The sequence below is a fragment of the Aquarana catesbeiana genome, unplaced genomic scaffold (assembly GCF_042186555.1).
Source record: "Aquarana catesbeiana isolate 2022-GZ unplaced genomic scaffold, ASM4218655v1 unanchor229, whole genome shotgun sequence".
Lineage (NCBI taxonomy): Eukaryota > Metazoa > Chordata > Amphibia > Anura > Ranidae > Aquarana > Aquarana catesbeiana.
In genome coordinates, this window is record NW_027362656.1 from 881,430 (window position 1) to 903,810 (window position 22,381).

The window sequence follows — 22,381 nt, forward strand, 5'->3', positions numbered from 1 at the left end:
TAATGAAGAAATAATAAACAGGGGGCTTTCGTGGTGAAGTATGTCCAGTTTATTGGAATTGCATATTACATATGGTTTCTATAAAATTAATACCCCATACAGACGCGGCTGCGAGCAAGGATGAGACCAGGAAAAGAGTCCGAGCGTGCGTCTCACCTTGCGTTCCAGCCTTAACTTCCGGGTATGACGTGTGAGCGTGACTCTGTCTTACGCGTTTCGTCATAGGACGTTTTCAAAGACGTCTTATTTTTTACTATTGCTAATATTAGCCCCACTTAGGGGGTGTTACACTGTCACCCAATTCTTTATGCATGTAGGGAAATGTTCACATAATAATTCACGTGTTGTACACATGGGAATTACCTTTATACACTACAGAGGATTTGCATTTTCAACCTAATCATTATATCATTTATAATTTTTGGATTAACTAATCTTGCGGATGTGGTAGACTCTGCTTATCCAGTAAACATCATTTAAACAGGGCAGCGCCAATTTCCCCAATTTCTTTGTCATTTATGGTAAATTAACTCCCAGTGGGAATTAATTAGGGGGAGGCTGCAGCCCTTTCAATTCTCCTAAGAGCGGACTTCCAACCTAATATAAATGATGTGCTGATGGCTGGTGCTATGCCGCACTCCTGCAGACTGTTCGTGTAATCTGTCTGTCTGTACATTATAGGGGAAGGCAGTTACAGTTACAGGAAGAATCAATCTTCTACCAGAGAGCTCACAAGCCGACATCGGCAAAGGACAGAACTCTGTGAATGAATGGCACGGCCGCGCTCTTTTTTTATAAAGTGACAGCCGGTACGGGGAACTTTTCCCTGCACTGCTGTCACACAGAGGACTTGGATCACTGAGCCACTGCAGAAACAGGAACATGTAACATCTTCCCGAAGGTGAACGTTTCCTTTAACCCTTTCACTGCCAGAGCCGTTTTTGTGATTTTTGCCCACATATGAAAAAAAATTTAGGCCTGAAGATTATATAAACCCCCAAAACATTATATATTTTTTGAAAGCAGACACCCTGGAGAATAAAATGGCAGTAGTTCCATATGTTTATGTCACATGATATTACTGCAAAAGTCTACTAAACACTATTTTTTTGTAAATAACACACTTATCGTAATCTTAGGGGGCAGAAAAACACAATAAATTAACCAATTTTTTTACAATATAAAAGCCGAGATTGCACTGAGTAGATAGATACCCAACATGTCAAACTTTAAATTCGTGTGCGCCTGTGAAATGGTGACTAACTTCATTTTATGTGCTTGGGTGTAACTTTTATTTTGAACAAGTAAAAAAAATTTTTTTTTCATGCACATTTCTATTATCCCGCTAATATTCATAACTCATGACCAGCTGACTGTGCAAGCTACTTTGACCCCGCCATTTATCACTGTCTCCTTGCTATGCCCCCCAAGCATTCTGTAAGTGGCACAGGTGATAATTTTCAATGTTATAAAATTATGAGATTGTTATGTATTTATATTCTGTATGGTTTTTTTAGTTAGGCTGATTTTCTTTGCTACCAAGGCATAAAAGGTCCTGAAGAAGCTTATTGATGTGAAACGCGTCGACCTCTTGGACAATTTGGCAAAGCTAAATGAGTCATTATGAATCTATATGGCCCAATGTTTGATGGATTTGTTCCTATGTAGTTTTAACACATCATTTTACTATTTGTAATAAAGGTTTATATTTTATGTTATTTTTGTGTTTGCCCTTTTTTGTACCAATAAAGTCCGACATACAAGGTTCTTATTGAAATGATATATACAGTATATTGGATGTGGTACATTAATAGTAGCCAAATAGTAGCCAAATCTTCCTCATTTTTTTTTCTATTAAAAGAAATAATAATAATTTGAATGTGACCAGCATTCACCCAGCTGTGATGAATATTGGATGTATTTTATTTCATACACTGATTTCCTTGACTCCATCTAGTGGTCATAATGCGGTATTGTGATTTTTTTTTTTTTTTTTACTAATGGAGGTATGTCAGGAAAAATACCCCATTATGGTCACTAGATGGAGCTGACCATCAGAGGAAATCGCTTTGCTACATTATGGACAGAATTGCTTGTCATATTCCTCCAATACATTTTCTATAAGTAGACCCCTTAGTTTCCTTCATCAGACATGTTCATACGGATAACTGAGGTCATCCTCATACACTGGTGAGTACAGTAGACACTGAAGGATATAAATTAATCAAAGCAACAATATTAAACCAACCATTGATTTAAAACTGAAAATTTGCATTTGGCCATTAGATGGCGCTAAGTATCATAGAAGTTATTGCCATCTAATGAACAAATGTAAACATGTAATGTTTATTTTCATTTGATGGAAAACATTCAACCAACTCAGTAGATCACTTCATTCTTTCAATCCCCCCATTCACACAGAAGGGATGTACATGCATTGTCACTGGGCAGATTGCTATGTAAATTATTTAAGAATAGACCCCTAAATGTCAGGAGATGTTTATATAAAGATGGGAAGTATGTAGCAGATATTACCAGGCTACAGCTAGGGGGAGCTCTAATGTTTAGAGTGTGACCACAGCAGAGTGATCCCATCTAGCTCACATTAACCCTTTCACTGCCAGAGCTGGTTTTCCATTATTTTTGCACACATGGTAAAATGGAGATTTTGGGCCTGAAGATTAGATAAAACCCCCAAACATATATTTTCTGAAAGCAGAGGCCCTGGAGAATTAAAAAAGTGGTAATTGTTAAGGTGTTCCTCGTACACAAATGTCACCCTCATATCCGGGTTTATTTTCTACTTTCCCCCATTTTCTATGGTGTGATCTTTTCTACAATACTTTGTTATACATAAAATAGTGGAAAAATGAGTGTAATAACCACAACAACACCTCTCCATTCACATTGGTGCCATGATGAAAATATACAAACAGTAAAAATAAAAGTGAAAATATTTGCAAACATCACATTCCAAACATTCCTCAAACAAAGTCCATTAATAAGTATGAAGAAGAAATTGCTCCACTCCCTTATATATACACCACTTAGTGCTCGTGTCACCCCTCCCCCCTCTGGGTGTCACTCACCGGAACTGCCCCACTTTCATGGGTGGGAACACCCACATTATTTTTAAGGTAAAATATAAAAGATGAGGTTGTGATGAGTAAATAGATACCAAACATGTCAAGTCGGAAAATTGTGTGTGCCGGTGACATGGCGAAATACTACAGTATCTAAATATCGCCATAGGAGGCGCTTTCCTGCTCATCAGTTTAGAGATAATTGTGATCTCTGGTGGTAGAATTATTCCTCTCACTCCAACATTTGTGGTGATTCCTCACATGTGTGGTGCAATCATGCTTTACATACAAATATACACAGTATGGGTGCGTTTACAGGTATGTGCGGGGCAATGGGGGTTACTTTTCATTTTTTTATATAAATTTTATCATCATTTTTTTTTAACTTGTTTCATTTTTTTAATACTTTTTTATAATTCATATTTTTTAACTTGTTTTATTTTTTCTTATTTAGCTTTATTGCTATATTACAAGGATATAACAACCCCCCATGTGATATCATTGGGCAGGTGACAGGTCCTCTTTTTGAGACATGGGGGGTGTATTAGACCTCCAATGGCTCCTCTACCCTCCAATGCACAGATGGTGTTTGGTTAGATGCTTCCTTGGCGGTATCCGGGGAATGACGACTCAAACACTCAGAGCTGAGGACTGCCCGATTCATTCAGTGCAGAGGAGATCGGGGGGATGGACGGTCACCAGTCTCCTCCCTCTTGGCCTCCTGAAGCTGCTGGATGAGGTCTCAGGCTCCCATGACAAGAGGGAGAGCCCAGGAACCACACTGGGGGGGTCATGGAGGGAATCGGACCGTCTGCAGTGTAAATGGGATCAGGCAGCTATACAGCCCCCCCGGTCACTCTTACTGTGCAGCTGGGAGTCGGCTGAAGAAAACAAGCCCTGCTACTGCCGCCATCAGCTTGTGATTAACCTTTCACTCTCTGGGTGTACTATGTACCTCCAAAAAGCTGAACTGATTACATATCATGTCTGGGGGTCCTAATCCTGGGGGGCCCTAATGCTGGGTGGTCCTAATACTGGGGGGGTACTAATCCTGGGGGGTCCTAATCCTGGGGGGGTCATAATGCTGTCTGTAAAGGGGGATCTCTATGAAGTGCAGAAAGTGCTGCAGCTGTGCTGACTTTTACTAAGGAAAAATTACCAAAATAGCACATTTCCAAAACAGACACCCCCCCCCCCCCCCCCGAGGTTCTTCTATGTATTTGGGGGACCTTTGGAGGGTCTGTGTGCTGTTAAAAAAAAAAGAAGCCGGCAATGAAATGTCATTTTCTGGCAATTTAAACTGATTAATTTTTCTATGTAAATGTCACTTTTTCTCTAGCCCATCCTACAGCAAGAATGAAAAAAAATGTATAGAGACCCCCAAATACATACAAGACCCTCTGAGTGTAAGATTGAATTTAAGGGGGGGCCTCACACAAAAAAATGTAGGTGCCCCCCAGAAAATCCATACCATATGCATTATCCAAGCATGTAGCCTGGCTGCCCAGGAAAGGGGGAGGGATAAGTGTGCGGCTCCACCCCCTCCTACTGAACCATACCAGGCCATGTGCCCCCAACATGGGGGGCCTTCCCTGGGGGGACTCCTTATAGTAAAGCACCTTGTCCCCATGTTGACAAGGACAAGGGCCTCATCATCACAACTCTGGCCTAGTGGTTGTGGGGGTCTTGGGGGCTTATCAGAATCTGGAAGTGCCCAGTCGCCCCCCCCATATGAATGCATTTAGGGTACATTCATTAAAAAAAAAAAACAATAAAAACACTCAGTGTCCTTTATTTTAAAAAATTCCCCCAAAAAGTCTCTTATTGTAAATCCATCGTCAATTATGATGCCAACTCCCCCACTGACTCCCCAATACCCACCAATGACCCACCACACAGGAGCGATCTCCGACGGTAACACTCGCTGACTGATAGCGTCCTGAGCTGTCATCAGATATATAAAGGAAGGGGCGGGGATAGTGGTGACATCATTGCCCAAATATGGTCATATTCAGACAATGATGTCATGATCTAGACCCCACCCATTTGCCTACATGGCCATGTAAGGTAATGGGCGGGGTGAAGTCGGCGGTTGCTAAGGACACAGCTGTTGCAGACAGACGTTGCTTTCCTAGAAACCAGTGACAGCCAGAAGCCGTCACATTCGTCTGCACCAAATGTCGTAAACATTGGATGTTCAGACGAATGTGGGAGGAGAAAGTGTTCATCCAACTTTCCGTTCAGACATGGAGCTCCTCCCTAATGCAGATTATTGTCAGTGTGTGGAAGTGATTGTATCTGGCAGACAGGGATCTGTATGTGTGTGTGTATCACTGCCCGGCACATCCATGAGATAGGAAAAAAAGTATCATCGTTTGTGTTTGATATATAAAAGCCAATCTTTGGCTTCAGTAAAATAAAATAAGCCCTGTCATTGGTTTCAGTGAGATAAAATAATCTCCATCATTGGTGTCAGTAGGAAAATAAAACCCATTGTTGGTGTTAATGAGATAAAATAAGCCCCATTGTTGGTGTCAGTGAAATAAAACAAGTCCTATCGTTGGTGCCATGAGATAAAATAAGTCCCATCATTGATGTTAATGAGATAAAATAAGTCCCATTGTTGGTGTCAGTGATTCAAAATAAGTCCTATCGTTGGTGCCATGAGATAAAGTAAGTCCCATCATTGGTGTCAGTGATATAAAATTAGTATAATTTGTTATTATATATTTTTTTAAAAAAGTATTTTAATGATCTCTCTGTACCTGTATTTGTCTGACTGGTCGTGTTTGTTTGCCTGGATTGACTTAGTGACCAGTGTTTTCAATGGATTACATACAAATTTTAGTTCTATTCCATGGTTCCTGTGAAATCATTGGGAGTGATATCCTGAGTCACCACAAGATGGCGATGTTGATCGTGTGACTCTATGAATTTCTTATGTTTATTAGAAGAATTTACAATGTTAATTGCCGTGATAATCATGTTTTTATATATGTATTTAATTATAGTTTAGTATTAGGAGATTATGTTTACTGATCATGTCTTTTATTGTTATAATTGAGTACACTATGTATACCTCCTCATTGTGCAGCATTCTAGGCATTAGCTCGGCTTCAAGTATTGTTTATCCGTTGCTATGTCAACGGCGTACATATAAACTGAACGGCTGGCACCGGACTCCTCATCCCTTTGATAAAGTCACGTGGTGTGACGCAACGCGTCAGGGTAGGAGGAGTCAGGTGCCTACGCTTCTCGGGGACGGCCGAACCCGGAAGCCTCACACATCTACTGTTCGCTGCTAATTTTAATGTAAGTTGTTATATTTTTTGAATAAACGGATATTTCATACTGCACCATGAGACCTCTCCTTTGTTTTTAAACAAACTGCTGGGACTGCTGTGAGTGCTGGGAGCTGCGGGAAAAGTTGCAGAGAGACGGATTTATTTGTTACCTAAGAAACACTGCAGAAAATACATCCTCTCCTAGAATACGTATCCGCTTCACTTGGCCCATTGGGGGCCGCTGCTGGAGGTGAGAGGCTGGGGGAAACACTTGAGAGATGCACTAGAACGTGCATAGAAGAAAAAACACCAGTCACTGCACATTTTGCACCATATTTAAAGACTGTTTTTTTGGAAGTCACTCAGCACTACTGCACTTTTTATATGGACTAATCGCACTATTGTCACCATTTAGGACAGTGTCTCTTCTGTGGGATTACTTGTCCTATTACATTTGATTTTTATTTATTTCTATTTATTTAATTATATGTTTTTTTATTTTATTTTTTTTCACAAATATTTTCAATTATTATTAATTATGGATTGGATTTAGATATGACTACAACATTATTATGGGATTCACTTTTATATTGTAGATCAGATGGGAATTTTTGCTGACCGTATAAATATTTTTTTTGCACTGTATGCTATTACATTCACTTTGTAGTTCACGTTGATGATTTATATACTTTGTTACTTAGCACTAGAAATGATTTGATCTCCAGCCATTTTCTGTGAGACATTGGACGCCATATGTGTGTTGGTCTTTGGAGCTTTTCAGTCTGGGAAGTCAGCGTTTTATATTCACATATTTTTTACCACTTGAAGATGGGTAGTTGACATTTATTTATTGAGCACTGAGATTATCTATTATTTTGAGCATTCGATTGCTGCTTATTTGCATTGCAGGAATTTTTTCTTTGTCATATTCATGCATGGTGATATTTTGAGGCTTTAAATATTGTTTCTGGTATTGTATTGGGTGGAGTCCCACTTTTGCTTATTTTATCCTTACAGTTTAGTTCATTTTAATTGCGATTTTGGATTATTGATATTTTGTACTGATTGATGGAGTAGCGCCACATATCTCTATTGAATATCTTTTTTGGGGGAACTGAGTGAACCTATCTATGTTGGCAGCTTTCCATCGGGTATTTTACCATCAGTTTTATAGCTCCCTGTATACATTGGGTTCTTGCGCACTAGTTCTTACACTTTCATAAAATTAGTCCCATTGTTGGTGTCAGTGATATAAAATAAGTCCCATTGTTAGTGTCAGTGAGATAAAATAAGTCCCATTGTTGATGTCAGGGAGATAAAATAAGCTCTATTGTTGGTGTCAGTGAGATAAAATAAGTACCATAAGGGGGGGTGACCCCGCCCCCTTAAGAAGTCACAGTCCCTGGGCATGCTGGGACTGTGACGGCTAAAGGGGGAGTGGTCATGTTGAACATATAAGTCATAGCGGAGCACTCAGAGAGCATTACAGCTGGAGAGAGCGTCGTGTCAACATCGGAAGAAGAGAAGACGGAAGAAGACAAGAAGGCAGAAGGCAGAAGTCTGGGCCACCGCTAGCAAAAGAGCAGCAGGAGATAGCGGAGGAGCCGGCAGAAGAACTGGAACACCGGGAGAAGAGGTCAAACACCAGGAGAAGAGGCCAGCGAGAGCGGAGAAGAACCAACCGGACGCTGGGAGAAGAGGCCGGACGGACCCCCGAAGTCGGAAGAAGACCCCCGAAGTCGGAAGAAGACCCCCGGAGCTGTCTAATAAATTACTTTAAAAACCTGTGTAGTGTTTTTTTATTGAAACATTTTCCCCCAGGTGAATGGGTAGGGGTACCATGTACCCCATACTCGTTCACATAGGGTGGGGGGCCGGGATCTGGGGGCCCCCTTATTAAAGGGGGCTCCGGGATTCCGATAAGCCCCCCGCCCGCAGACCCCGACAACCAACAGCCAGGGTTGTCAGGAAGAGGCCCTTGTCCTCATCAACATGGGGACAAAGTGCTTTGGGGTGGCGGGGGCCGCTCGCTCGACCCCACCCCCTTTCCTGACCGGCCAGGCTGCGTGCTCGGATAAGGGTCTGGTATGGATTTTGGGGGGGACCCCATGCCGTCTTTTCGGCGTAGGGGGCTCCCCTTGCAATCCATACCAGACCTAAGGGCCTGGTATGCCCCGCGACGGGGCTTGCAAGGTGTCAATCTCGCCAAGCGGCGAGATTGACTTCCTTTTCTAGTCCTGTCGTACCCGAGTCACGTTCAAAATGAACGGACTTTTCCGTGTGTGGGCAGGTCCATTCATTCGGAAAGTCCGTTGTAACTCCGTCGGGAAGGCCGGCAAACCTAGTCTGCCAGAAAGTCCGGTCATGTGTAGGCAAGTCTGTCCGTTCAGAAAGTCCGGCGGAAAGTCCGCCGGAAAGACCGTCGGACCAATTCTGCTGCAAAGTCTGCTCGTGTGTACGCAGCATTCGAGTAACTACAGATGCGGTGCAGCGGGATGCAACTGCTGCAGTCACATCCAGGGTGGTAACACCTTCAGCTCTTCTGTTAACCACAAAATATACAACATTGGGTCCTTCTCCAACTGCAATACTATTAATATAGTTTATTTAATCACATGTGCGATTTGTAACATGCAATATGTGGGAAGGACTACAAGACGGCTGAGAGATCGGTTCCAGGAACACAGGGTTTTTCCACTAATGTGGCCGGAAGTCCGTCGGGAAGACCATCGGACCTAGTTTCCCAGAAAGTCTGGTCGTGTATACGCTGCATAACTCCAGCCCAGCATTGGTGGTCAGTGGTGGTACTTACCCGATCACACACTCCCGCTGCCTCTCTGCTGATGTTGGAGTTCTACTATCACTGTCAGAAAGGAGATCACTGCTTCCCACAGTCTGCTATAAGTGCAGAGCCTGGTGATGGAACTCAGAGAGTGTTCCAGCCATCATCATCTCACTGACACTCTGCACTCTGAGTCCTGGAACCTGTGAGATGAGGACATGATAGGACAATAGACTAAATCCTGGGACTGTTCTTCATCATCCCGGAACACTTGGCAACAATGGGAAGGCTGTGTTCACAGTACGAGATGTTTCTCAGGGCTGCAGTTCCTCCACAAGGTGGTTATCCCACTTGTACCCAGACAGGAGGTCTCTATGGAATACAGACAGGAAGTCTCTATGAAATACAGACAGGAAATCTCTATGGAATACAGACAAGAAGTGATGTGAACCACATGCTAGGGGGCGCATGTTAGGGTTCTTCCAAAAAAGTGGGGTACTTTAATTGCTTCCAGACCACCCACTGCACATATACTGCGGTAGGGCAGCCCGGCTGCGCAAAACAGCGTACTGTACGGTAGACGTGTGCATTCATTTTCGTCTGAATTTCAGGTATTTTCGTTATCGTTTTAACAAACGATAACGAAAGTGCAGGATACGAAAACCGAAAGATCCAACATAAACAAATGCTTTATTTTCATTTTCGTTGCGACAACAGTTCGATATAGATAGGACATTCAACATGACGCTGACAATAACAATCTGTGTCTATCGAACCTGTGGTCGAATGTGCCTAACCTTAACTCTTTTAGTCCAAGATTATTCTTCATAGAGAGAAAAGATTCGACATAAAGAAAAAAGATTCGACATAGAGAGAAAAGATTCGACATAAAGAAAAATGATTCGACATAGAGAGAAAAGATTTCTACTGGAATTGGGTGGGGGAAATCAAATAAAAATAATGATGATGATGAATGATATTGGCTGATTGTAACCAAAGAGGAGGGGCATTAAAATAGCTAGAACTAAGTACACACGTACAGCCAATTTACTTTCACTTACGATTTGCTAGCAGAGAGAGACACACACACTGAATCATTTCAGAAGACAGTCAATCTTAGCTTCTCCGTTTGTCAGAGAACCTGAATTATTTAGCAATTAAGCATAAGCACAGCAGCAGAACAATAGTGAAGCAAGCTACAGTTCAACTTAACTTTTTCAGAATAATCTGCTGCTATTGTGTTAGTGTTGTGAACTTGATAGTGATACTAGTGTTGCTAGTGTTGTGATAGCCTCAGAGGCTGCCAGTGTTGTGGGGGGGGGGGGGATTTATTATTATAGATTCTATATTATAATGCCATATCAATATCTAAAACAAAGTCGAATGCTGCGCCCGCCATTGCACTTGGAGATTGAGAAACGAATGTGAAAGTTGGCTGACTGTTGGGGTAGAGTAGACCATTCAACATGGACGATTAAGATTCGACAAAGCAACGAAAAACATACAAACGCTGAATCTTTGGCTTACGGTGTCTGTCGAAAGTTCTAAGAAAATTCGACGGAGCAGCTAAACTGTACGACGCTGCAATCGTACATTTCCAGTCAAATGCATCCGCCCATAGGCTATAGAAAAATTCTAATGTTGGTTGACTAGTAAAATAATTAATAGTTTTATTATTATTACTAGTCATACAACATTAGAATTCTACTACAGCTAGCTTGTAGGCAGAAAATTTGACCGGAAATGTACAAGTACAGTTAAGCTGCTCCGTCGAATCTTCTTTGAACATTCGACAGACACCATAAGCCTTCAATGACAGATTCGACCTTAATTAATTTGGATTTTCGGACGAATGCAATTTTTAACGAAAAACGAAATAATTAAAAATGAATTTCGGGAGTAACTAAATAAATTTATTTTTCAAAACGACAAAAACGAAATTCCGAAACAAAATATTTCAGTGTGCACATGTCTACTGTACGGTGAAGTAGAAGTAGATGAAGTAGATTAGAAATAGTACCACGGAATGCACTGTAGAATATATAGAGTATATATATACTAGACTGTCTGTGTGTATATATATATCTATATATATAGATATATATATCTATCTATATATATAGATATATATATCAAATACACCGCCTGAAGTAGATTAGAAATAGTACCCCACGGTATGCACTGTAGAATGTAGATCTAGGCTACACTGATTGGATGCAGAGCATATATATGTATACATGTATGTATATACATATATACTAGATTGACTGTATATATATATATATATATATATATATATATATATATATATATATATATGTATGTATATACCCTGTTTCCCCGAAAATAAGACCTAGCGTGATTGTCGGTGATGGCTGCAATATAAGCCCTACCCCCCCAAATAAGCCCTACCCTGTTTCCCCGAAAATAAGCCCTACCCTGAAAATAAGACCTACAAGGACTTTAAATAGGGCTTATTTGGGGGGTAGGGCTTATATTGCAGCCATCACCGACAATCACGCTAGGTCTTATTTTTGGGGAAACAGGGTATATATATATATATATATATATATATATATATATATATATATATATATATACACACATACACTAGACTGACATATATATATATATATATATATATATATATATATATATATCTACCAAATACACTGCCACTAACTGAATTACCTGCCTAATCTAAATCGAGCTATGTCTGCATCCACACCAACAACACACTACACGGGGCCGTGTAGGCGGCCTTATATAGTGTGGGGCGTGGACCTAGTCCCCCTGAGCCATGATTGGCCAAAGGCACCCTGATCTCGCAGTGCATTATGGGGCGTTACGAGGGCGCTCATACTGGGGGAGGGGGTCTGTACTTAGTGGGGGGGTCTATACTGAGAGAGAGGGGTCTGTGCTTAGTGGAGGGGGGTCTGTACTGAGGGGGGACTATAGTTGGTCGGGGGGGATGACACCAATTTTTTCCGCACCGGGTGGCACCACCCCTAGTGACACAACTGATTTAGGGGTCTATTCATAAAACATTTGCATAGCTATCCATCCATGGAAAGTGCATGTACATTCCTTCTGTGTGAATGGGATGGGGAGAACAAACGTTGATTGACTTTTTGCCGAGCTGTTTGAATGGTTCCCATTGATTTAAAATGGAAAGTACCATATTTACTATTAGATGGGGCTAATTTCTTTGATACTTAGCGCCATCTACAGGCCAAATGAAGTATTTCCCATTTTAAATCAGTGGCTGGTTTAAAGTGATTGTAAACCCTTACAGACCACTTTAATCTACAGGTAAGCCCAGATTAAGGCTTACCTGTAGGTGCAAGAAATATCTCCTTAACCTACACTGTTAAGATATTTTCCTAAAAAGGGGCACCGATGTCTACGGTGCATGCGCGACACAGACACCGGCGCAAGCACACTGAGCATGCCTTTAGTGAAGGCTAACACTGACGGCTCCCGTGCGCATGCGCCGGAGTGACGTCATCGCTGCTCCAGCCACTCACAGCTCCGGAGCAGCGATACCCGGAAGGAAGATGGACTCTTCATGGAAGAGGGGACAGCGGTGACATCGCAGGCCCCTGTGTCAGGTAAGTGACACATAATGGGTTAGTATGCAATGCATAGTAGCCCATTATGCTTTACCTTTGCAGGGAAACAAAGAAGTAAACCCATCAGGGTTTACTTCCTCTTTAATAGTGTTTGTTTAAATAACTTTTATGATATAAAAATGGATATATTTTCTTAGAAAAAGAAAAATATTAACAGCACTTATTAGGATAGATGCTATAACGACTTTTTTATTTTATTCTATAATAGCAGCTAGTAGGACATTGAAATATTCTATCCATTCTGAGCGCTAGGGTCAGAGTCCTTGCTGGCTCTGACATTGCTTTACTGTTACAACTTTTATGATACACTAAAAATACACGCCGGACCCTCAGCGTGCCGCCTACCTAATTAGTATATCAAAAAAGGTGAAACAATACTAATATATTGGGATTGAATGACCTCAAAAACATTAGAGTAAAAATGACAAAATGAAAAAAGAGGGAAATGGAGAGGATGGGAGCTCACGGTATGAAGATTAAATGGCAAACTTGAAATAAAAACCTGTAATAGCTCAACCAAGCCTGTGGTAGCACATATCTATGGAACTTCACTCACCATACAAACATGATTAGCAAAAAAGATTTATTGGTGTCAAAGATAAGAAAGACATTAAAAAACATCATGCATACATCAGCATTAAAGCTATAAAAACAAAAGGACATCTCTGGACAGGTGGTGCAATTCCACCCAAGTTGCAGGAGTTGTAAAAATGCTGTAATACAGCTGGGATAATATCCCCAGGTCTAAGCGATCTATGAAGAGTGACCCAAGTCTTGAACTGATAACCAAAAAGGGAGGATGGATAAAGTCAAAGCACAAAGTGGAAGCTATGAGATGATATGAATGGTTCTTCTAATCTGCATTGGAAAAAGGTGGACAAGTAGATGATTGTATTGATCTGGAAGGTAGGTGTAAAGAAATAGGGGAGCGTTGCTGGGTAACAGTGGTCAGGAGGAGATGTACAAGTGGAATAGTAATGAATATGGGGGTCCAATAAAGTGATGTGTGGCTCACTAAAACCAGAAGAACATGGTCCTCCTTGGCCTCCCTCTCACTGTACCAATCAGAGTCCCTATGAGGACTCGCTCTCACACCCCAAATGAATGAGCAATGTGAAGAGGTAATCCTTTCCAGAAAGTAATAGTCCTTTCCAAAGAATGGTAAATGTATTTATACTGTACTTCTCAGCTTGTCATCAAGTCCACAGGTCCAGGGTCCCGGGGGAAGGTCCTCCCTTGTCTTTGAAAACAGCAGTCTTGTAAAGTGTGTAGAACCATATATGGGTCAAAGGCATAAAGTCCAGAGATGGGCCGCGCTGGCCTGACCGCTTTCACCCATCTCTGTCGTCTGCATCAGAAGCTGGTTGCCAATGCAGTCCATTGTACTTTTATCCTTCAGTGTCTACTTAACTCAAAAGTGCATGAGTCCAATCTCAGATATTACAATCAAACCATGCCTGACAAATGAAAATTAAGGGCTCTACTAACCAGAACTCAGTGATTTCCTATGACCATCAGCTCCATCTACTGACCATAATGGGGTATTTTTCCTGAAATACCTAAAAAAAAATAGCACAATACCACGTTATGGCCACTAGATGGAGCCAAGAAAATCAGTGTATGAAATAAAATACATCCAATATTCATCACAGCCGGGTGAATGCCACTCAGATTCATTCAACTTTTTTTTAATTTAATGACCTCTAAGTGTTTGTGAAATCTTACACCACAAAATGTACTCAGCCAATGAGAGGTAATGACTCCATTTTTATTTTTCTACTGCTATCAATGGCCAACACGGTACAACACTTCATCCATGTCTTTTGTGATCTCTGATCTCCTTATGAACTGTTTCTTACATGATGAAGATCAGCCATGGAGTATATCTGAGGTGTATATCAGGGTGTGCTTCTTCCCCACATGAGAGCTGTGATGTCCAGCAACATTCATATAGAAGACATTTCCCACACTCAAGGCACTAATAAAATACTAATGTGTGGGATCCCTGATGTACAGGAAGACAGGACTTCAGTGAGGAACAATTCCCTCACTCAGGTCAGGAAAACAACTTCTCCCCATGTGAGATCTCTGATGTGTGGAAAGGTGGGACTTATGTGTAAAACATTTCCTGCACTCAGGACAGGAATATGGCTTCTCCCCCGTGTGAGACCTCTGATGTCTGTAAAGATTGGAATTCCGTGAAAAACATTTCCCGCACTCATGGCAGGAATAAAGCTTCTCTCCTGTGTGAGATCTCTGATGTGTGTAAAGATGGGACTTCATTGAAAAACATTTCCCGCACTCTGGACAGGAATACGGCTTCTCCCCCGTGTGAGATCGCTGATGTGTGTAAAGATTGGACTTATCTGAAAAACATTTCCTGCACTCAGGACAGGAATATGGCTTCTCCCCAGTGTGAGATCTTATATGCCTATTAAGATTGGATTTATAATGGAAACACTTCCCGCACTCAGTACAGGAAAAGCTCTTCTCTGTTGGAAGGTTGGCACCGTCCCTCACAGTCTGAGGTTCCTCAGGATAAGAGGAATACGATGGTCCATCTGCACTGTGTGGTGCTGGATGGAAATTTGAGGTAGCCGGGTTTTCTCCTGGACTATTCCCATTATGAGAACTCTGATGTGTGAAAAATTGTAACTTTAGCACAAAGCATTTTCCACACTCAGGACAGGAATATGGCTCCCCCCTGTGTGAGATCTCTAATGTGTGTAAAAATTGGACTTTACTGAAAAACATTTCCCGCACTCAGGACAGGAATATGGCTTCTCCCCAGTGTGAGACCTCTTATGCACATTCAGTTTGGATTTAGAATGGAAACATTTCCCGCACTCAGGGCAGGAATATGGCTTCTCACCCGAGTGAGACCTCTGATGTCCATAAAGATGTGACTTTTGTGAAAAGCATTTCCCGCACTCAGGACAGGAATACGGCTTCTCCCCCGTCTGAGATCGCTGATGTTTATAAAGATTGGACATCTGTGAAAAACATTTCCCACATTCGGGACAAGAATACGGCTTCTCCCCTGTGTGAGTCCTTTTATGCACATTAGGATCATATTTAAAATGGAAACACTTCCAGCACTTAGTACAGGAAAACCCCTTATCTGTTGGAAGGACGGCACCGTCCCTCACAGTCTGAGGTTCCTCAGGATAAGAGGTATACGATGGTCCATCTACACTGTGTGGTGCCGGATGGACATTTGAGGTAGTCGGGTTTTCTCCTGGACTATACTGTGTGATGTCCTCACGTTTCGTCATCGACGTTGTCAAAGGCATCACGTCGATGACGAAACGCGTAAGGCGGAGCTACGCACTAACGTCACACGCGGAAGTAGGAGAGAGTGTGGAACGCAGCTGAGGCGCACGCCGCTCAGCTGATGGTCCTATTACCACTAGCTCTCTCCATACAAACTTGTTTACACGCAGTGTGACTATCTGGCTTTCCTAATAGGAGCCCGGATTTTTATTTAGTTTATTTTATATTTCTTTAATTTTTTTATGTGCTGTTTTGATGATAGCTTAATAAATTAATTTAAAAACGTATCACACTATGGAGCCCTGTTTCTTCCTTATGAGGATGAACTGACGGATACATCACAGCTGGAGCGGGAGCACCTGGGGACCCAAAACACCATACTGTTGCCTGGTACTACATGCCTATTACCCCTGCAGGGGTGTAGGGAGCTGGTGAGTGGGGATCTTTGAGGGGGAGCACCGCAAGTCACTGGATATGAACCGCTGTCTTCACGAAAGTCACTAATCACAGACTTTTTGCCTATGCTGGAATTTGATGCATTATTTTTGCCTTATTTTTTCACCATTTTCTGCACTACTGTTTTTTGTATCTTTGCATTTTTTGCCTAAGCTGGGACTACTTAGAATATATCTTCAGATGTTTTAGACTTTTCACCCTTATACCATTTATTTTTTGATACACTTGTGGTTCCCGTCCATTTGTTTGGCTGTGGATGGGAAAGTGGATCAACACAGGATCTGGGTTATGGGATATCACTAACTGCACGTGTTGATTAATGCTACTTGGAGATTGGACACCACATTGCTTCCCGAGGGGGGATTCCTATTGGACTGATTCCCTTCTATGTTACAGATTGTGGTGTTTATTGAATGGTTTATTTATTACATTGATATATATTATTCACATTTTGATGGTTAACTACACTTTATATATCTATAGGTATGATATGAGATTGGCATATTAGCACGGTTCACTATTTAAGAGATGCACACTCACACTCATTAACCAATGGTCTTGAGTGACTCTTGCTTTACACATATGAGTACATATTACTTATTTATTTGTATATTTATGTTATATTTTTTAAGGTACCCTGCTAAAGGTAGCGCCACCTACCCCTATCTATAATCTCATTTACAAGTAACCTCACCCCCATAGGGGTAAGTGTAAGGGGAGGCTGCAAACCTTTGATCCGTGAGCGCGGAAACCCGTCCCCCCTTTTATTCGTTATCTTATTATTATCAACATGTAAAATTCTGTGCTCCAATCAAATTATCAGGTATAAAATGTCCAGTTGGTAGAAAATGGGTGTAACAAAAGAGAATACATATTATGTGTATATATAGCAGTGGGTAGAGGGGAGAGAGCAGAAGTCAGGACTATGCAATGTACAACATATTGTATAAGATACAACAGAGAGGACTATATAGTATCAGAATGATGTTACATAGTTACATAGTAGGTGAGGTTGAAAAAAGACACAAGTCCATCAAGTCCAACCGATGTAATGTACAACATAGAGTATATAGTGCATGGGTCATGAGTATGTAATGTACAATATAAATTATACAGTGTAATGGTCAGGACTCAAAATATTGGTATTCAGTAATCAGTGGAAGCTTAAATGTTTACTAGAGAGGTCCCACACCGCTGCCTCCCATCTCCTGAGACTGCACTCAGTGACTTGGGTTTGAGACTATACAGACATCCCTCCACCCGGCACAGCCAGCAGACAACAGAACAAGTAATCCTGGGAGAATTGTTCTGTTAGAGATATTGCCAGAAGACCCAAAACACATACCCCAGGTGCCTAGGTATAGTAAATTCTATGGTGAAAATGAACATTGTACTGCCATCTGAACCCCAGAATCTCCATAAATCCAGTCTAGATACATAAATTGTGTCTGCAGCACAGAGAAAAAAGATTATCCAAGAGAAATACAGGAATACAGGACGGGGAACACAGCTCAGGAAAGTGACCAGGGTATTACAGGCTGATGTCACCCAGTCCCCACCCTACTCTGGACCAAACAGTGAGCAGTATGGGTGGAGGAATGTATTTAGTGTTAATGACCCACCTGTGCTGATCTCTGTAGGAGTGTCCTCCTCTATAAATGTCCCTGTTATTCCATCCTCCTCCATAGACTGCTGATCATCCCTCACACACCTCTCTTCTTCTTCTGATTTAACCTCAAATTCTATATCGATTGGATCTCCACTCTAAATCAAGAAAATGAGAGAGAATATCATCTGTAAGATATAAGCTTTAATATTGTGACATCACATAAAAAATCTACACATTGTCTCTATAAGTGTGTTTTATAAGCTCCGTCCCACCAACCTTGTAAAAGTGAGGGATGGTGTGACCTTCCTGTTTGGAGTCCTGGGAATACAGAGGACGGGGACATCTCTCTGGTGGGTTCCTGGTATTAGGTGGCTCCATAATATCCTTGTGTCCTTCTGAAAACTCCTCCATCACTCCATACTCCTCCTCCTCCTCTTTATACTCTTCTTTAATATCAATATTATCATCTTTGATGTTTCACACTGGGGCGGTTGTCAGGTGCTTTAGTGCTAGAAATAGCCTCTGCTAAGTGTCTGAAAACCACCTCCCATTCACTGACAGACACATCCCTTGTCTGTTACTGGATACATAGTTACATAGTAGGTGAGGTTGAAAAAAGACACAAGTCCAACCTATGTGTGTTTATGTGTTAGTATTACATTGTATATCCCTGTATGTTGTGGTTATTCAGGTGCTTATCTAATAGTTTCTTGAAGCTATCAATGCTCCCCACTGAGACCACCACTTGTGGAAGGGAATTCCACATCCTTGCCGCTCTTACAGTAAAGAACCCTCTACATAGTTTAAGGTTAAACCTCTTTTCTTCTAATTTTAATGAGTGGCCACGAATCTTGTTAAACTCTCTTCTGCGAAAAAGTTGTATCCCTATTGTGGGGTCACCAGTACGGTATTTGTATCCTGAAATCTTATCCCCTCTCAAGTGTCTCTTCTCCAGAGAGAATAAGTTCAATGCTCGCAGCCTTTCCTCATAACTAATATCCTCCAGACCCTTTATTAGCTTTGTTGGCTTTCTTTTTACCCACTCCATTTCCAGTACATCCTTCCTGAGGACTGGTGCCCAGAACTGGACAGCATACTCCAGGTGCGGCTGGACCAGAGTTATGTAGAGCAGGAGAATTATCGTTTTATCTCTGGAGTTGATCCCCTTTTTAATGCATGCCAATATTCTGTTTGCTTTGTTAGCAGCAGCTTGGCATTGCATGCCATTGCTGAACCTATCATCTACTAGGACCCCCAGGTCTTTTTCCAACCAGAGGTTGTCACCCCAGTGTATAGATTGCATTTATATTTTTGCCATCCAAATGCATTAGTTTACATTTTTCTACATTGAACCTCATTTGTCATGTAGTCGCCCACCTCATTAATTTGTTCAGATCTTTTTGCAAGGTTTACACATCCTGCGGGGAAGTTATTGCCCTGATCACCATCTTGTGGAGTTCAGAGGAACTGCAGCCCCAAGAAACATATAATAACCATTCCTGAATAACAAGGCAAAGTTAAAAACATAACTCCCGAAATTGAACTTTTTGGTGAAGAAAATGCAAAAATATATCAAAAAGCATAAATATATATAATGAACATGTTAAACATAAACTGCAAGGATGTAATGTTTACATTGGAATGGTGGTGGAGATCTCTCCAAGTAAGAACACTTCCTCGTATATGCTTATATAAATAAAATAATTAAATGTGAAAAAAAGCTGTAAAACAATATAAAAATATATAGACTGAGTCATCCACTTGAGACATAAAGGCATTGTGATTCAAGATCTTCTAGATCACATAGAAGGAGGACTCATCGACATACGTCTCAACTTTTTGAGATGGGAACGAAGGACACCTATTATTATAAGTATGTAGGCATCGGACACACCCCCTGCCATGCCCCCTTAAAGGAGAATCATACAAAAACAATGATTGGTTAAACCCACAAGTGCTTTTTTACCACTACTATTCCCTTACACTGGCTGTTAAAATTTACAAATGCAGCAATTTAGAAATTAGATGAAAGGTTTAGCACTGGGAAACCATTTTTGAAAGATAAAAAGTGAATTTTATATACAACTATAAAGATCAGACCAAAATGAGGGACAAATGAGGAGGAAAGAGGGACAGAGGGACATTGCTCCAAATCAGGGACAGTCCCTCGAAATCAGGAACAGTTGGGAGCTATGCATCGGTGATTTCATACATTTGTTTGGAAGGACAGAAGAATCCTCAGAAGAGACCATGTAGGATGACAGAAAAGTCTCCTGACTGGTGAGATCCAACAGACATCGTAACTCTCCAGCATTTCGGCTGTGGCTCCCTGACACCCGCAAGTGCTGTGCAATATCCCGGCTGCAGGGCCGATTCTGGGCGGGTGTATGGGGTGCACCCAGGGCTGACGCTACCGCTAGGCAAAACTAGGCAGTCGCTTAGGGTGCAGCCACAATCGCTGGCTTACCTATCTCCATTGGAAAGAGAGAGGGCATCTGATGTTTGTGAGTGCCTGTGCGGCTGTGCCTCATCCTCTACCCCTCCCCTACCCGGTGGCTATGTGACCAGTGGCATAGGATGGGGGGAGGCAGGTGGGGCACTGCCCTGGGGCTAGGTGCAGAATGTAAAGGGGCGCTGTTGTACTGTCCCCGGTGTGATAGTCATTTAGCGGGGGCAAATAGGCGCAGCGCTAGTGGCACTACGGCAGCAATTAGCATCGCCCTTGGGGTGCAAGTGGGCATTAGACATGTGCACACTGAAATATTTTGTTTCGGAATTTCGTTTTCATCCGAAAAATACATTTATTTAGTTACTCCCGAAATTCGTTTTTCTTTGTTTCCTTTTTCGTTAAAAACTTGCATTCGTCCGAAAATTGAAATTAATTAAGGTTGAATCTGTCATTGAAGGCTTATGGTGTCTGTCGAATGTTCAAAGAAGATTAGACGGAGCAGCTAAACTGTATGACGGTGCAATCGTACATTTCCGGTCAAATTTTCCGCTACAAGCTAGCTGTAATAGAATTCTAATGTTGTATGACTAGTAATAAATTAATAATTATATTTATTAATTATTTTACTAGTCAACCAACATTAGAATTTTTCTATAGCCTATGGGCGGATGCATTTGACCGGAAATGTAAGATTGCAGCGTCGTACAGTTTGTTTAGCTGCTCCGTTGAATCTTCTAACTTTCGACAGACACCATAAGCCAAAGATTCACTTTTGTATGTTTTTTGTTTCTTTGTCGAATCTTCATCGTTCATGATCATTGGTCTACTCTGCCCCAGCAGTCAGCCAACTTTCACATTCGTTTCCCAATCGCAAGTGCAATGGCGGGCGCAAAATCCGACGCTGTGTCTGTGTCAGTCTCAGATATGGCAGCAACTCATAATGAAGACATGGAGGAGGACGTTCCTGGGCCTTCTATGGAGGCAGCAGCAGCAGCAACATCCCCAACACCAGCATCCAAAAATGGGCACAGGAGGGGGACACAAGCTGCAACCAGCAGGAAGCGTAACCTTACGTGGACTCACATTGAGTCTAGGGTCCTTGTAAGGGAAACACTTCCTTGCTGGATGCAGCTGTGTGGCCCCCGCTCCAGGGAAACCACTCAGGAGTGGAAGTGGGAGGAGATCTCCAGAAGGGTTGAGGAGACCTATCGCCATCGGCATGACCCGACTGCCTGTCGCAAGAAATTCAGCGGCATAAAACGGCAAGTAACGTGTCTGATTATTATTTTTTTTTTACATTTTAACCACTTCAGCCCCGGAGGATTTGGCTGCCAAATGACCGTGCCACTTTGTGCTAGTCGACACTGCGTCGCTTTAACTGATAATTGCGCGGTCATGTGACATGGCTCCCAAACAAAATTGACGTCCTTTTATTCCCACAAATAGAGCTTTCTTTTGGTGGTATTTAATCACCTGTGCGGTTTTTATTTACTTTTTGCTATATAAGTATCCCCAAAAAATATAAAAAAAAACAAATTTTTTCCTCAGTTTAGGCTGATATGTATTCTTCTACATATTTTTGGTAACAAAAATTGCAATAAGCATTTATTGATTGGTTGCGCAAAAGTTATAGCGTCTACAAAATAGGGATAGTTTTACGGCATTTTTATTAATAATTTTTTTTACTAGTAATGGGGGCGATCAGCGATTTTTATTGTGACTGCGACATTATGGCGGACACATCGGACAATTTTGATGCCATTTTGGGACCATTGTCATTTATACAATGATCAAAGCTCAAAAAATGCACTGA

General features: G+C 41.6%; 3 protein-coding genes and 1 pseudogene across 3 annotated transcripts in view; 1 reads left to right on the plus strand and 3 right to left on the minus strand.

Moving 5' to 3' along the window:
- The window catches only part of LOC141121752 (uncharacterized), a 617,570-nt gene that overhangs the window by 366,273 nt on the left and 228,916 nt on the right, over positions 1 to 22,381 (minus strand). The window lies entirely within an intron of this gene.
- LOC141121739 (uncharacterized) overlaps positions 1 to 22,381 on the plus strand; it is a 473,317-nt pseudogene that overhangs the window by 313,588 nt on the left and 137,348 nt on the right.
- Positions 1 to 22,381, minus strand: part of LOC141121742 (uncharacterized) — a 286,488-nt gene that overhangs the window by 148,623 nt on the left and 115,484 nt on the right. The gene's annotated exons all lie outside the window — the stretch shown is intronic.
- On the minus strand, positions 9,445 to 15,452 carry LOC141121766 (uncharacterized). Its single transcript, XM_073611485.1, has 3 exons — positions 15,446 to 15,452; positions 14,833 to 15,357; positions 9,445 to 9,569 (listed from the first exon to the last, which is right to left on the minus strand). The coding sequence occupies exons 1-3, from the start codon at positions 15,450 to 15,452 to the stop codon at positions 9,445 to 9,447; spliced, it is 657 nt and encodes a 218-aa protein (XP_073467586.1).

Coding starts and splice junctions, on each gene's coding strand:
- LOC141121766 (XM_073611485.1), bottom strand. Junction 9,570..14,832: donor AAGTTGTTTTCCTGACCTGA/GTGAGGGAATTG, acceptor TGTATTCCATAG/AGATTTCCTGTCTGTATTTC.